Below are 14,505 nucleotides of genomic sequence, written 5' to 3'. Positions count from 1 at the left end.
TTCCCGGGTGGGTAGATCTTGTGTCTTCCAGTGCTTTGCAATAAGTATTCTTGCTGCTGTTGTAGCATACATAAAGAAAGTTCTATCCTTCTTTGGCACCAATTGGCCGACCATGCCCAGGAGAAAGGCCTCTGGTTTCTTCAGAAAGGTATATTTAAATACCTTTTTCATTTCATTATAGATCATCTCCCAGAAAGTCTTAATCCTTGGGCATGTCCACCAAAGGTGAAAGAATGTACCTTCAGTCTCTTTACATTTCCAACATTTATTATCGGGCAAATGATAAATTTTTGCGAGCTTGACTGGTGTCATGTACCACCTGTAGATCATTTTCTTTATATTCTCTCTTAAGGCATTACATGCCGTAAATCTCATACCTGTGGTCTATAACTCTTCCCAGTCAGTCATCATAATATTATGTCCAACATCTTGTGCCCATTTAATCATAACTGATTTCACCGTTTCATCCTGAGTGTTCCATTTCAACAGCAAGTTATACATTCTTGACAAGTTCTTAATTTTGGGATCTAACAGTTCTGTTTCCAATTTTGATTTTTCCACCTGGAAGCCATTTTTTTTGTCCAAATTATATGCCTCCATTATTTGGTAATAATGGAGCCAGTCTTGCACTCTATTTTTTAGTTTTTCAAAACTCTGTAGTTTTAATCTGTCTCCCTCTTGTTCTAAAATTTCCCAATATTTCGACCATTTGGCCTCCATATTGAGCTTTTTCTGAGCCTTCGCTTCCATTGGTGACAACCACCTTGGGGTTTTATTTTCAAGCAAGTCCTTATATCTTATCCAGACATTAAAGAGTGCTTTTCTGACAATATGGTCTTTAAACACTTTATGTGCTTTGACCTTGTCATACCACAAATATGCATGCCACCCAAATACATTGTTAAAACCTTCTAGGTCCAGCACGTCAGTGTTTTCAAGAAGCAGCCATTCTCTCAGCCAGCAAAAAGTGGCTGATTCATAATAAAGTTTAAAGTATGGCAGGGCAAATCCACCTCTTTCTTTAGCATCGGTTAATATCTTAAATTTTATTCGAGGCTTCTTGCCCTGCCAGACAAATCTGGAAATATCTCTCTGCCACTTCTTGAAACAATTCATTTTATCCAAAATTTGCAATGTTTGAAACAAAAACAGCATCCTTGGCAGTACATTCATTTTTATCACAGCAATTCGGCCTAGCAGTGATAGCTTCAGATTTGACCATATTTCTAAATCCTTTTTCACTTCCATCCAACATTTTTCATAGTTATCCTTAAATAAATTCACATTCTTGGCAGTCATATTAACCCCTAGGTATTTCACTTTCTTAACCAGTGTTAATCCTGTCTCCTTCTGAAACCTCTCTCTCTCTCAATCACTGTTAGATTTTTCTCTAAAACCTTAGTTTTCATTTTGTTGAAACCCGCTACCTGACCAAAATCTTGAATCAGTTCCAGTACTCTTTTAGTACTAGATTCTGGCTCCTGTAGTGATCCAGTTGAACATGGTATCTTTCTGGACAGTCTTGAGGAGCTGGGAGCTGGGGGCACTGTTATACAGTGGTTCCGCTCCTTTCTCCTGGGCCGTGTTCAGAAAGTGGTGGTGGGGGATGAGTGTTCAGACCCCTTGGCTCTCAGTTGTGGGGTGCTTCATGGTACTGTCCTCTCTCCCATGCTTTTTAACATCTATATGAAGCCGCTGGGAGAGATCAAGGGGGTTTACCTCTCCTTCAAATCAGAAACACTGACAGTGGTGAATGTCCTGTGTGAGTATCTGGAAGCGGTTGAAGGATGAATGGCAGCTAACAGATTGATGTTGAATCCTGACAAGACAGAAGTACTGTACTTGGGGGACGGGGTGGGCTGGTGTGGGTTACTCCCTGGTCCTGAAAGGGGTAGCTGTGCCCCTGGTACGCAGACTAGGAGTAATTTTGGATTCACAGCTGTCCATGGAGGCACAGGTTAATTCTGTGTCCAGGGCGGCTATCTACCAGCTCCATCTGGTATGCAGGCTGAGACCCTACCTGCCTGCAAACTGTCTTGCCAGAGTGATGCATGCTTGGACTACTGCAACGCGCTCTATGTGGGGTTACCTTTGAAGGTTACCTGGAAACTACAACTAATCCAGACCACTGGAAGCCACCCAGAGTGATTCTTGAGATGTTGTTTCTGTTTCGGCTGCAGATTCCTTTTCTGTCAAATCCTTCATGCATTCAGCAGAGTTGCTTGTTCCTGAAGTCAAGGTCATTAATTGTTTGTTCATACTCAAACTCTGCTCCTGCAATATTCCCACAAGATAGAACATCCTGTTTATCTCTACCTGTAGTTTTCCTTCTGCAGCCATTGTAGTAGCTTTGGAATCCCCCTAGAGGGATTCTGGTTACTTTGTAAACTTTTCCAACAGTCCAAAGCCTTTTTTGTTTCTTTCTATCAGGTCTCCAACCACTTTGTTTCAATTTAACTTTTAGTTCAGAGAGATATCAGTTAACAAGTTTTCAATCTGTCCATTTGACAGCTCTTTTAGCAACTTATTCTTCTTCACCAGACTCAAACATGGGACTCTCCCTGGTCCCGGGGGGGGGGGATTTCACAAAGAATTTCGCCTCCCTCTCCAGCACAGCACTTCTTTTGTTAAATCAACACTTCTTTTGTTAAATCGTAGAAGAAGTTTCTTTTATACCGTATAAGTATGTCTTTTCCGCCTTAGTTCTCAAAACTTTGCTTGAAAATTGTCTGTAATTAGGGGGGGTGCGGACTCCCTTTTAGCACACCCTCCGGTCGTCTCGAATTCAAGGGAAAAATTTCTTATAGCCAAATTCCGTTTACTCACGGGTTAAATCTTCCAGGGAGAAAGTCAGCGCTCTCCGGTCGTGGCTCACGGCTCCGCTCCACCGAGGTGTCAATCGACTCTCAGCGCCACACCACCCTCCGTACCCTTTTTCAAGGGTCGGGGGGGTGCTTAAGGCGCCCACCGAGTCTTCCCGTCCGCAGGCTTCAGCGCCTGCGGTTTCTAAGGGTCCCCGCGTCGCCGGCGCGGCAAGACCCGTCCTCCGTGGAGCCGATTCCCTCCGCAGCTCGGAGGGAATCCGCCATTTCCAGATCGCGCTAACCCGGAAGTCCCAGGAGAGGAGAAAGAACAATTGGAAAATACTAACAAAAAGCCTACGATGGTGGAATGCAAGGGAAAAGACCTTTGGATTATTTGGATTACAACTCTGCAAAAGATGTTAAGGATGAAGGAGGAGGCCCCTGAAGTATCTGGAATTCAGGAACTTAAAGGACACAAGAAATATGATTGGGGCTTTCCTTTAGATCATGAAAGGCTGGTTGTCTTTGGGCAGCAGTTGTTACCAAACATTCTGGTGGGAAGAAAAATTGGAGTGATGGAGAATGGATTGCTTCGGGATTTGATGACGGATACAAGAGATTTCCAACAAAACCGTCGGAGAGGAACTGAAAGTGACTTAAAGGCCTCGGACGTGAGGAATCTGGGCTAAAAACTACGGATGACTTTTATTTGAAAAGGGACCAGAACCTGGGAAGGGGGGAGGGGGAAACAGAAGGGTAAGAACGATGATGAATTTTGGGTTGGGTGAAAAGGGTCTAATTTTTTTAAAAAAAACGGGGAATCTGTGGAAGGGAACCTAGGCCGACCTTAGGAAAGAAATCTAAATGTTTATAAGATTTGGGAAAAGAGAAATGGGATTAATCATGAAGAGATACATTAAAAATATCAACTATAGGTTAAGAAGATGAAACTAAAATTTGTTGAGTAAATCATGAGAATAGGGATGTATGAAGAGGGGGTGGGGGGAAGTCTGGGGAATTAGGTTAAGAAAATAAGATGTTGAGACTATATTTGTTTTGTTTTTGTTGTATTCTTGTGTGTCTGTCTTTTAAAAATGTGAAAACCCAATAAAAATTATTATAAAAAAAAAGGAAGCCACCCAGAGTGGCTGAGGAAACCCAGCCAGATGGGTGGGGTATAAATAATAAAATTGTTGTTGTTGTTGTTGTTAGGGGGTGCTAATAGATGCATGCATGCACATGTATGTATATATACTTTGTTGGTTTGTTTACTATTCCTAGTCTTGAATATTTTAAACTTATTTGCTTATCCTGACTCCCCCACCCCCCATTTCCCCTTGTTTTAAAGGCTTTTATTAAGAATGTGATTCTCCTTTTAGCTAGTGCCCAGACACTGAAAGTGACCTTACCCCCGCTCTTTGCTGGCATTACTGTTTGGGATTTAAATGGGAGATGACAATTCTGCTTGTAGCAGAAACTAATGGCACTCTTTCCTGTGTGTAAATTTCAGGAAGAAAGCATTTGGTGGCACAGCAGGGATGGCTTACGTGGGTACCGTCTGCTCCAAGAGCCACGCCGGAGGCATTAATGTGGTAAGACAACATCCATTGCTTCTCCAGTGAACAAAGGTGGAAACTTAGCTTTGTGGCAAAAGGGGTTTGCAATGGATCTGGCTGAGATCCAGGTGCTCCGTTTTCATTGGGTTTATTCTTTTTATTTTGGGGCATTTGGTTTGGGCGTATTCCAAAGTCCCCCCTCCCACTGCTAGGACTTGGCAGAGTGGCAGGACCACTGCTGCATTCACAACCCAGCTGCTCATGGCAACTGTGGTGAAAGGGGTGGGGGTGAGAATTGGGCCCAATGCCATTGTGGATCCCAAGCTGGCTCATCCCCCTCCCTCAGAATGTTCTGTTCCAAGGCAACACATCTGGGGGGCAGCTGGAAGGCCAGCTCAGTTGGGAGAGCAGAGCAGGGGAACACCTCTACCTAATCCAGACACTCCTTGCCCAGCCTGGCGTGGGGGGGGGGGGAGGAGTTGGGTTGCTGTGCCTGATTTCTTGTGTGCTGGTACTTCAATCACCCAAGGCTGAAAGAAGAGAGCAAAGGCTTGTGATACTTTCCCCCCTAAGTGATTACACAATAGTTTCTATAACAAGCCAAGCCAGAACTTTTGGACCCCTTTTTATTACATACTTGTGTGCACTTGTTCTTTTTGTGTTATTTTCTAGTTTGGGCCCATCAGTGTGCAGATGTTTTCATCGATCGTTGCTCATGAACTTGGCCACAACCTAGGAATGAACCATGATGATGAAAGGAAGTGTGACTGTGGTTCAGAAAACTGTATCATGAACTCTGGAGCATCGTACGTAACTCTTTTTGGACCTATTGCAGAAGGCCTTTGGGCAGAGCAACTCTGGGAAACCTTTTCCAACTGGACAGCTGCGTTCCCTTACAGGCAACCTTTGGGGGGGGACATGCCAGGGGCATGAGGGGCCAGAAGCAAAAGTCAACAGAGCAATGGGTGCAAATTTCACCTGGTCTCCACATGCACCTTGCCTACAACCAGGCAAGTGAGAGGCATGATCAGGGTGCAAGGGCCTGGTCCAGTCAGACAGAGTCAGTAGGGGATGTGGCTAGGAAGGGCCTGTGGCCGGAAGAGTCCTGGGAGCCCCACAGAGAGGCTCAGAGGGCTGCCTTTGGCCCTGAGGCCTGAGGTTCTCCATCCCTGGAGTAGAGGGATGTAATCACAGGCTACAGGAGACAAAGGGGGAGCAACCTCTGAACATGGGGACCCCTGAATTTCAGCCATGGGAACATTTCCATGCTGCTTTCATCCTTTCAAAAACATAGCCACGTGAGTGAGAATCTTCTCTTTTTAAACAGATTGGTATTATTTGTTAAATTTACATACTGCTCTTCATCTGTAGATCTCAGGGCAGTTCACAGCATAAAAATGCAACATAAAAGAAACAAAATACAGAACATACTAAAAATAAGAACTACTGTAAAACCAAGAATCCTTCCTTCCATAGCACATGAGAGTGGGGACCCCCCCCAACAAGCAATGCCAGATCTTATACATAAATTAAGTGTCCTCATAATGCCCAAAACATTTTTTACCTCTCTTTTAACTAAAAAAGCTCTCAAAGTGGCTTACAAAGCTCAGTCCTCGGGGATTGGGGGTGGGGGAGGAGAAGAAAAACAAGTTTAGGCACCAGGTTTTAAAGTTACAGTCCTTCAAACAGCCAGCTGGGATGGAAACAGTTCAAAGAAAGCCTGATGGAACAACTGCTGCCAGGTGTCAAATGAGAGAGTCTGTGCAGCTATGCAAACTTCCTTCTCTGTGATTCTTTTTCTGTGGTGTCTCTTCTGCACATTCCCCCTAGAATGTCATTCCATTGTGGCTTTCAAGTGGCTTAATAACCATCCCTTCTCCCTAGGAACTCTGGGAACTGCAGACAAATGATAGGAGTCCAAGCACCTCTTTTGGAATTCTTGGCACCCTTATTGGATTACAGTTCCCAGGATTCCTTGAGCCAAGGCAGGAGCCATGTTGGTGAAACTGGTTTTGCTTTGCTTTGTATACATGCCCTTTGACACTTGGGAGCTATATTTTTAGGACCTGCCCTAGTCTTGTGATTTTATTTTGATTCCTTGTGAAGAGGGATTGATTGCTAAACGCCTCTTGGAATTGTAGCTCTGGGGAGGGGTTTGGGGGGCCTCTGAACAACTCTCAGCACCCGTAAACTACAGCTCCCATAATTCTTTGGGGGAAGTCATGACTGTTTAAAGTGATATCACAGTGCTTTACATATATTGTGTGTGAATACGGCTTTAGGGCAAAACCTCTGGAGGGCACCAGGTTGGCAAAGACTGCCCTAGAGTTTGCATGGCCCAATGTAAGGACTATTTTTTAATATTCCATGCTTGCAGAGGGGCCAGGAACTTCAGCAGCTGTAGCGAGGAAGACTTTGAAAAGCTAACTCTGAGCAAGGGTGGGAGCTGCCTCCTCAATATCCCCAGGCCTGAGGAAACCTATAGCATCCCGTACTGTGGCAACAAGCTAGTAGATGCTGGAGAGGAATGTGATTGTGGAACATCAGAGGTTAGTAACGGGTGTGATGTCACCAACACAGAATTCTTTTGGCAGGTTTGAAGTTTGGGCTATTCAGGATTTCTGGTCTTGCGTCTGCTATCACAGGCCACGCTCTTGTCTTAGATCCCTCTTTAGCCCTGTCTTCTCTGAGAAGCTCCTTGAATCCCAAGATCAAACATAGAACATTCTTATATTTGCTCCTGGTGGCTGCCAGAATGACAGTGGCATGGCATGGGAAGTCTTCTGCTCCCCCTCTGCAAGCAACCTGGCTTCAAGTGGTGTGGGATATGGCGCTCTCTCTCAGAGCAACTCACCCACCATCGCAGAGTGCTGCCGGGGGCGGCCAAGAAGATCCTTTGAGTGGGTGTGATATCCATTCAGCATGCATGCAAACGAAATGGAGGGAGTTCCCTGCCCTCCAGCCACCCAGCTGTCAGTGGGGTGGGGGCGGGGGCTTTTTCCTGGTGCATATTAGACATATAGGAGGGAATCTGCTCGACTCTCCACACAAACCCTTCATCTGTTTATGATGTACTTATATTGTTCAGCACATCAGAATCAGAAACATGCAAACTAAAGTTCCGCCAGACTCTGTAGACGTGCTCTGGGTTTTTCACAACCTTTGGAGACCTCTTAGTTGTGTGTTATCTTCTCTGCTGCTACCAAAGTCCACATGCTTTTATACTACAAGGAGAGGTGCAAGTCCTTTAGATTTATCGATTGTTGGCCTAACTTCCTTAAAATATGTATTTCCACTGTGGCCCACCCTCTCCTTTCCTGCCCCATACCTGGCAGGTGGGCATGGTTTGGTCATAACAGCCTTGCAGGCCAACTGGAGAGACGGGTGGATCTAATTCAGCCCATAGGCTGGAGTTCAGCCTCACCTGTGTTAAACCACAGCTAGTTTTAGCTGTGGCTTAACACAAAGAAGCAGAGGGGAAGTGAAAGAGGTGCTTTTGAGCCCATCAGGACACAGCTCAAAAACACCTCTTTCACTTTCCCTCTGCTCTGGCCTTTGCTGGGCTAAGGAGGAAATGACTCTGGCTTGCCATGACATCTGAACTTGGATCAGGCCCCTCAAAATTTCAGCCTGGAGCTGGTGTAGTCAATAGAAGCTAATGGAATAAGTTTTTAAATGAAGGAAGTGCTGGAAGGGCACCTCCTTTAACTGTGGTTTGTACAGTACAGAAGCAACACTTAACCATAATTAATACAAACCATGGTGGCAAATCCACTTCAAACCATAGTTTTATATCCTGTTTTGGGACCAGTCTTTAACCATGGTTTGAACTGGATTTGATGTAGCTGCAGCTCCTGTCAGCCCTGCCCATGGTTTAATGGATGTGGTGTAGGACTTCCTACTCCCATCAGCCACAGCCAGGTTCCTCATCCCTGGTTTAGGAATTGTTTCAAGTCCAAGGTTAATTATGCCTGTATAAGGCTAACATTCGAGTTTTAAGATTAAAATGGCATTAGTGCTTTTTTCAGACGGTACTCAGGGGTATGCACTACTGGGACCTCTCTTTTTTTGTTAAAAAGTGTGGCACTTACTGTAACAACTTCATGGGGAGGACCTGCACCTAGTTTTCTAGAAAAAAAAGCACCAGTTGGAAATGCCTGAGAGTGGCCTCCTTTCTCATCTGTTTTTCCCCTTCCTCTCCTAACTTTTCAGGAATGCCAGTTTGATCCTTGCTGTGAGGCAGGAACTTGTAGACTCCATCCTGGGGCTGATTGTGGTTATGGAGACTGCTGTCACAACTGTCATGTAAGACTCACTGATCCCAAGTTATTGCCAGAAACTGCAGGGCAGGAGGAAATTCTACGGGGACTTGGGTCTCTAACAGCATGATTCTACACATGCTTACTCAGAAGAAAGTCCTGCTGAGTTCAGTGGAGCTTGCTCTCGAGTAAGTGTGTTGAGGATTGCAGCCTTGACATGTGATAAAGAAATAGTCTGCAACTCTAAATGTGCTTCTCTTAGAACAAGTTGAGTTGAAATAAATGGGATATGGTAATTAAATATTATGTTAGAGAAGAATTTTTCCTAGAGTATTTGAATCTTAGATGTCTCACTACATGGCCAGGTTGTACATAACACTAAGATGAACCATGGCTAAGTGCAAATGTGTCAGTTTGCAGGTACTCACTGTTAAAAGTCTGGCTGCTTTGATGTCATGTTTAGACTTAAGGCCCTCCAGGCGTCCATTTCACTGGGCATTTGTGATTATCTGTGCTCTTGCCAATATCAGGGTAGTTGTGTGCAATCCCACGTTCATTACGATTTGCCTCTGAAAACTAGGGTTGCCATATTTTAAAAAGTAAAATCCTGACACCACTGAAATTGGTTGGCTTTTTTTGGAAACCACCATACACCTGGGTTTTTCCTGACATTTTGCCAATTCAGCAAAATTTCTCCCCCCCCCATGCCATTTTTACACCTGAAAACCAGGACATGTCAGGGATTTTCCAGACATATTGCAAGCCTACTGAGAACATTTTGGAGCAGATCGAATGCTTTGGCTCTAATGCTTTGGTGCTTGTATGTGGGGGGTTTGTCTGTCCCATGTACGGCTGTCTCCCTGTGAGACAAAGGTCATGGGTGTGTTGGGGTGCAAGCACATTTGATCCCTTGAGGCCAGGCTGGTAGGCCTGGAGAAGCTCAGAGAGGCAAAGTGGCTGGTGGCTGACATCTTCATGAGCGTTACAGCAGAGTCGCACTCCTGCGCTGATAGCTCCCCTCCTGTCAGGAAGAAGAAGGGTGTTGGGGAAGGAGAGTCCTGCTCTGAGGAACAGGTAAACATTATTTGAGATGGGAAAAACTGTTATCCTCTCACACAGAGAATACATCTGCAAGGAGTGCAGGGGTTGTGATAGTGGGGAATCAGTCATCAGGAACCTAGATATTTGGGTGTGTGATGCGCAAAGATACCCCAGGGTGAACTGCCTGGCTGGCATGAAGGCTGCACATATGGCACATGGCCTAGGGAGCCTGGAAGATAGTGCTGGGGAGGAGTCAGTGGTTGTGATGCTTGTTGGCACCAATGACATGGGGGAACGTAGAGGTGAGCTCCTGGAAGCCAAATGTAGTTTGCTAGGTACGGTGCTGAAAGCCAGGACCTCCAAGGTAGCTTTCTCTGAAATGCTACCAGTTCCCCTTGCAGGGTCAGCTAGAGAGGCATGTGGATGAGGCAGTGGGGTTGGGAGGAGAGCTTTGGATTTGTTAGACACTGGGGAACATTCTGGTCAATCCAGGCCTGTACAGAAGGGACAGGCTGCACTTGAACTGGGACTATTGCTGCTTAGATCCTTAAAGGTGGTAGGATAGCTTCTAAAGTGATTGTGGGGGAAGGAGGGTCCCATAAATGCTTAAAAAGAATTTGAGGAGCACGTTACTAAAAACATTAAGACCAAGAACAAGAAGAAGCTCTTTAAACAAATTAGGAGGAGGAGATCATTTAGGTAGCTTCCACCTGCCATATGGGAATAATAATGCCAGCCTACCGTGGAGAATGATGTAAAGATTACAGAGGAGGAACACAATATTTTGGACAGGTGACCTGTGCTGCATAAATGCTAGATTATTATGGGGTGAAGTGGGAGGTTTAATCTACTTTGTTGATAGTTTTGGTATATTGCCCACAGTGGGTATTAGCAGGTTGACGCTGGTACATTTCCTGCCTCCCTTTCGTAGTTCCTGTCCAAAGGCACAGAGTGCCGTGAGCGGACCAGTGAGTGCGACCTCCCTGAGTTCTGCAATGGAACTTCACAGTTCTGCCCTCCAGACGTCACCATTGAGAACGGGCACCCTTGCCACAAAGACGAGGCTTACTGCTACAACGGGCTCTGCCAGTATTACAATGCCCAGTGCCAGGGCATCTTTGGGCCAAGTAAGGAGCATGAGGATCTGCGTTATGTTTGCTTCTCCACAAGGAAGGAGGAGGAGGAGCAACAGCAGCGAGAGGCAGTTGCTGCTGGCTTGCTCACTGGCTCTCTGCAGTAAGCAAGCAGGAGGAGGAGGAACAACTGGAGGTGATAAGGGCAATGAGGTGGCAGACACAGTGAGGGAGGGGGCCAATGGAAGCTGTCTTGCCCAAGATGCCCTCCCCACCGCAACCTGGAGCACACATTAGTTGTTTTATTTTTATTATTATTATTATTATTATTATTATTATTATTATTATTATTATTTCTTCATGATGCAGAAAATGGGTCTTCTGTTACTTTATGCTGCTGGTCCTGCCAGAAGGCTAAAGGAGCTGGGCAAGCCTGATTTCCCAAATCTGTGTTTTGCAGAAGCAAAGGCTGCTCCCCAAATCTGCTTTTCCGAAGTGAATTCCAAAGGTGACAGGTTTGGAAATTGCGGCTACCATGGGCATGACTATAAGAAGTGCTCGAGCTGGTAAGTGGGTGCGGCAAGGAAACTCTGGTCACCTCCAGACTGTCGGTGCCTTAGGGGGTGGATTCAGTCACATGTAGGTTTGCACAATTATAATAGCTTAAAGTGCTCTGTTGTTATGAATCTACTTTAGAAAGCAACAACACAGACTTTTTTGTGTTTAGGAAAGTGACAGGGAAAGCATGAAAAGTGAAACAAATGAATGATTAACATATAACCACTGCACAATCAAATCAGGATGAAATCATGATGAATGTTCATTGTCCTGTAACTGCCCACAAACAAAATAAGAACAAATGTTCAACAAAGCCTGGACATAATCTGACTTCCAAAAAAGGTTCTTTTATGCAGGCAAATCAAAAAGATTGCTCAATAAGCAGCTTGTCAAGAGAAGCCTGCTCTGCACAGCTCACCCCCCCCCCCCACAAACCGTGTCTACGCGTCATGCCAGAAAATAAATAAATAACTTGAATGAAACCTGGAAATGGCAGGAGAGGGCTGGAGAGTCCTTGTGGCTCACGAGGAAACCCTCCCTGGAGGCTGAAGAGGACTTCAGTGTGGGCACGGGAAGCCCCAAAGAGGTGCAGTGGGCCTTTGTTTCGGCTGCTCAGCCTGCCTGCCTGATAGCTGGTATGTGCCCAGATGACAAGACCCCCTTTCTCGGCCTTGCTAATGTAGTCCAAAGGAAAGCAGATCAAGGTATTTGGCACCAGCTGGGCTGCAGCAGTTGCCTGAAGGAGGCGTACAAGGCACCATCCAAGGTTTACTCCTGAGCCTGTCCCACAAGCAGAGGCAGAGGCTTAGGATCAGAGTGTTTCTTCTCCTAGATGAGCTCACTTTCCTAGGTGGACGGGCTCCAACTGCCCCTGTCACATTCATACATATTGCATTTGACAGATAAGGGCAGGGATCACTATCCTGGTGCCCTTGGACGACAACTCCCAGCACTGCTGACCATTGCCCATGTTGAATGGGACCGATGGGAACAGTAGTGCACATGTCTCGAGGGCGCCATGTTGGCTTCCCCTGGATTTGGGCAATGCATTTCTCCCCCATCCTTTCATTGGAGGAGCATGATCTTTTGCCAAACCCACTATGTCATTACTACGTTTTGCACAAGCAGATGTTTTCCTTATGATTAGCCCACGATTAGCATCCAGGAGTGTATATTTTCCTTTAATCCTACTAAGCCTCAAAAAACCTAAGTCGATAATGATCTGTGCATACTTTCAGAAATTAACTATCAGTGATTTAAGTTGCCGTGCCATATTGCCACAGGAACGCCATGTGTGGGAAACTACAATGTGAGAATGTGCAAACCCTTCCTGTCTTTGGAATTGAACCTGCCATTATCAAGTCTCCCATCCAAGGTAACACCTGTTGGGGTGTGGACTTCCAGCTGGGATCAGACGTACCAGATCCAGGGATGGTGAACGAAGGCACCAAATGTGCCCCTGGAAAGGTAAAGCAGGAAAGTTCTCAGGTGGACAATTGTTTTTTGTTGTTTTTTAATGTATTATTATTAAAGATTTTCTTGATTTACAAACGTATGTGCAATGTCTCTCTCTCATATTTTTTTCCACATAACACTTTCCTTTTTTTTTTACAAATTGGTTTCATTTGTTGAGACATTAGGAAGAATAGAGGGAAAGAGGCTGGGGGGGGGGGAGATGGGTGGGGGTGGGGTCGGGTGGTGATGTTTCTATTTTACTTAATATATGTGGGGTTTTGTGTCAGCGTTGCTTGTGCGGGTTCTCTGCTGTTCACTTGTGTTCCTTTCGTGGTGAGAGAGGTTGGGGTTGGCCAAGGGTGTGGCTGTTCATTTGTGGTTGGCTGTGGTGGTTTTTGTCTTCATGTGTGAGTGGGGTGGGTGGGTGTTTTGGATCAGGTTAGCCAAATTGATTTGTATGCTGTTGGTGGATTTTTATTGTTGTCTTGTTGGGCTGTGTATGTGATAAAGGGGAGCCATACCGGGATGAAGGCGTCTTCTTCTATTTGTCCCCGTGTTAGTTTCAGTTTATTGGTTAATTTTTCTAGTAAGGCTGTTTCCCATACTATTTGGTAGCATTGGTCCATGCTTACTCCTGACAGGTCTCTCCAGTGTCCAGTTATAATGTTTCTGGCTGCTGAAAGTAGGTGAGTTATAAATTCTTTGTGGTGTAGATATGTATTATTGTATTGGAAGATGTTTAGTAGGGCCAATTCTGGAGTGATTTCTAATACTTGCTTAGTTATTTTACATATTTCTTGTATAGCTGTTGTCCAGAATAGTTGGATTTTGGGGCACTCCTGCCACATGTGGAGGTATGTGCCTGTGGAGGTGTACCCTCTCCAGCATTTTGGTGAGGTTCCTGGGCGTATTAGCACTAGTTTTCTTAGTTTTAGGTACCATCTGTAGGTGATTTTCAGAGTGAGTTCTTTTCTTTTTGTTGATATGGATTTAAAGGGGGGGTTAAACCACATTTTGGTTGATTGAGTGGGATTAATCTCGTAGCCTATGTCATCCATTGTTTGTGGGAGTTTGTGGGATTTTGGAATAGTATTTTGTATATTGCAGATACCATCCCTTTACCATGTCCCATTGTTGTTAGGAGGTTTTCGAAGGTTGTCAGGGGCCCAGTTGCTGCTGATTTTACTACCGGATTGTTTAAGAGGGCATGTTATCGGTGATGTATTAACCAGGACATTTGGGTGTCTTCTTGTTTGTCTTGAATTTATTGTGTTGACAAAGGTTTGTTATTTTTGTAGAAGTCTACTAGATGATATAAGCCAAGTTTTTATCTCGAGGTTTTGTGCTGCGTGATGGAATAATGGGTGGTATACCAGGAGAATTAGTGGGGATGGAGTTGGAGATAGTTTGCCTATTTCTGTTTTCCATGCTATGAGCATGGTCTGTGTGTACCTCTTAAGTGTTGTGGGAATTTTCCTTAGTTTGTTTGGGAGGGGTGGGTATGCTGTGGTGCAGGTATTTTCAGTTGTGTCCCTCTCTAGGTGTATCCATTGTTTTGTCTCATTTTTTAGTATATATGGGATTATATGGCATATTTGGTTGGCAATGTAATATGCTTCTATGTTGGGGATTCCCCATCCTCCTTCTGAGGTGGGGAGGTGCAGGTATTTGGGGCTTATTTTTGGTTTTTTGTGTGAGAAGATAAAGGAGTGTAGTTTTCTCTGCCATTTGCAGAGTTGGGTTTGGGCAATCCAGATTG

The 14,505-nt window shown here is 45.0% G+C and overlaps 1 protein-coding gene and 1 long non-coding RNA gene across 4 annotated transcripts in view; one reads left to right on the top strand and one right to left on the bottom strand.

Annotated features, from left to right (window-relative positions):
* LOC309358312 overlaps positions 1 to 14,505 on the bottom strand; it is a 367,127-nt gene that overhangs the window by 169,059 nt on the left and 183,563 nt on the right. The gene's annotated exons all lie outside the window — the stretch shown is intronic.
* Positions 1 to 14,505, top strand: part of ADAM9 (ADAM metallopeptidase domain 9) — an 87,371-nt gene that overhangs the window by 41,080 nt on the left and 31,786 nt on the right. For all 3 annotated transcript variants that reach the window (XM_081890893.1, XM_081890892.1, XM_081890894.1), the window contains 7 exons: positions 4,315 to 4,396; positions 5,033 to 5,166; positions 6,738 to 6,909; positions 8,573 to 8,665; positions 10,592 to 10,787; positions 11,194 to 11,299; positions 12,575 to 12,758. In XM_081890893.1, the coding sequence (XP_081747019.1) occupies positions 4,315 to 4,396; positions 5,033 to 5,166; positions 6,738 to 6,909; positions 8,573 to 8,665; positions 10,592 to 10,787; positions 11,194 to 11,299; positions 12,575 to 12,758 (967 nt within the window). The remainder of the gene's footprint in view (positions 1 to 4,314; positions 4,397 to 5,032; positions 5,167 to 6,737; positions 6,910 to 8,572; positions 8,666 to 10,591; positions 10,788 to 11,193; positions 11,300 to 12,574; positions 12,759 to 14,505) is intronic.

Source organism: Podarcis melisellensis (genome assembly GCF_964234715.1).
Source record: "Podarcis melisellensis genome assembly, chromosome: 15".
In the NCBI taxonomy this organism is placed as follows: Eukaryota; Metazoa; Chordata; class Lepidosauria; order Squamata; family Lacertidae; genus Podarcis; species Podarcis melisellensis.
Note: the sequence above shows the minus strand (reverse complement) of the source record. Positions and strands in the feature narration are given on the sequence as shown.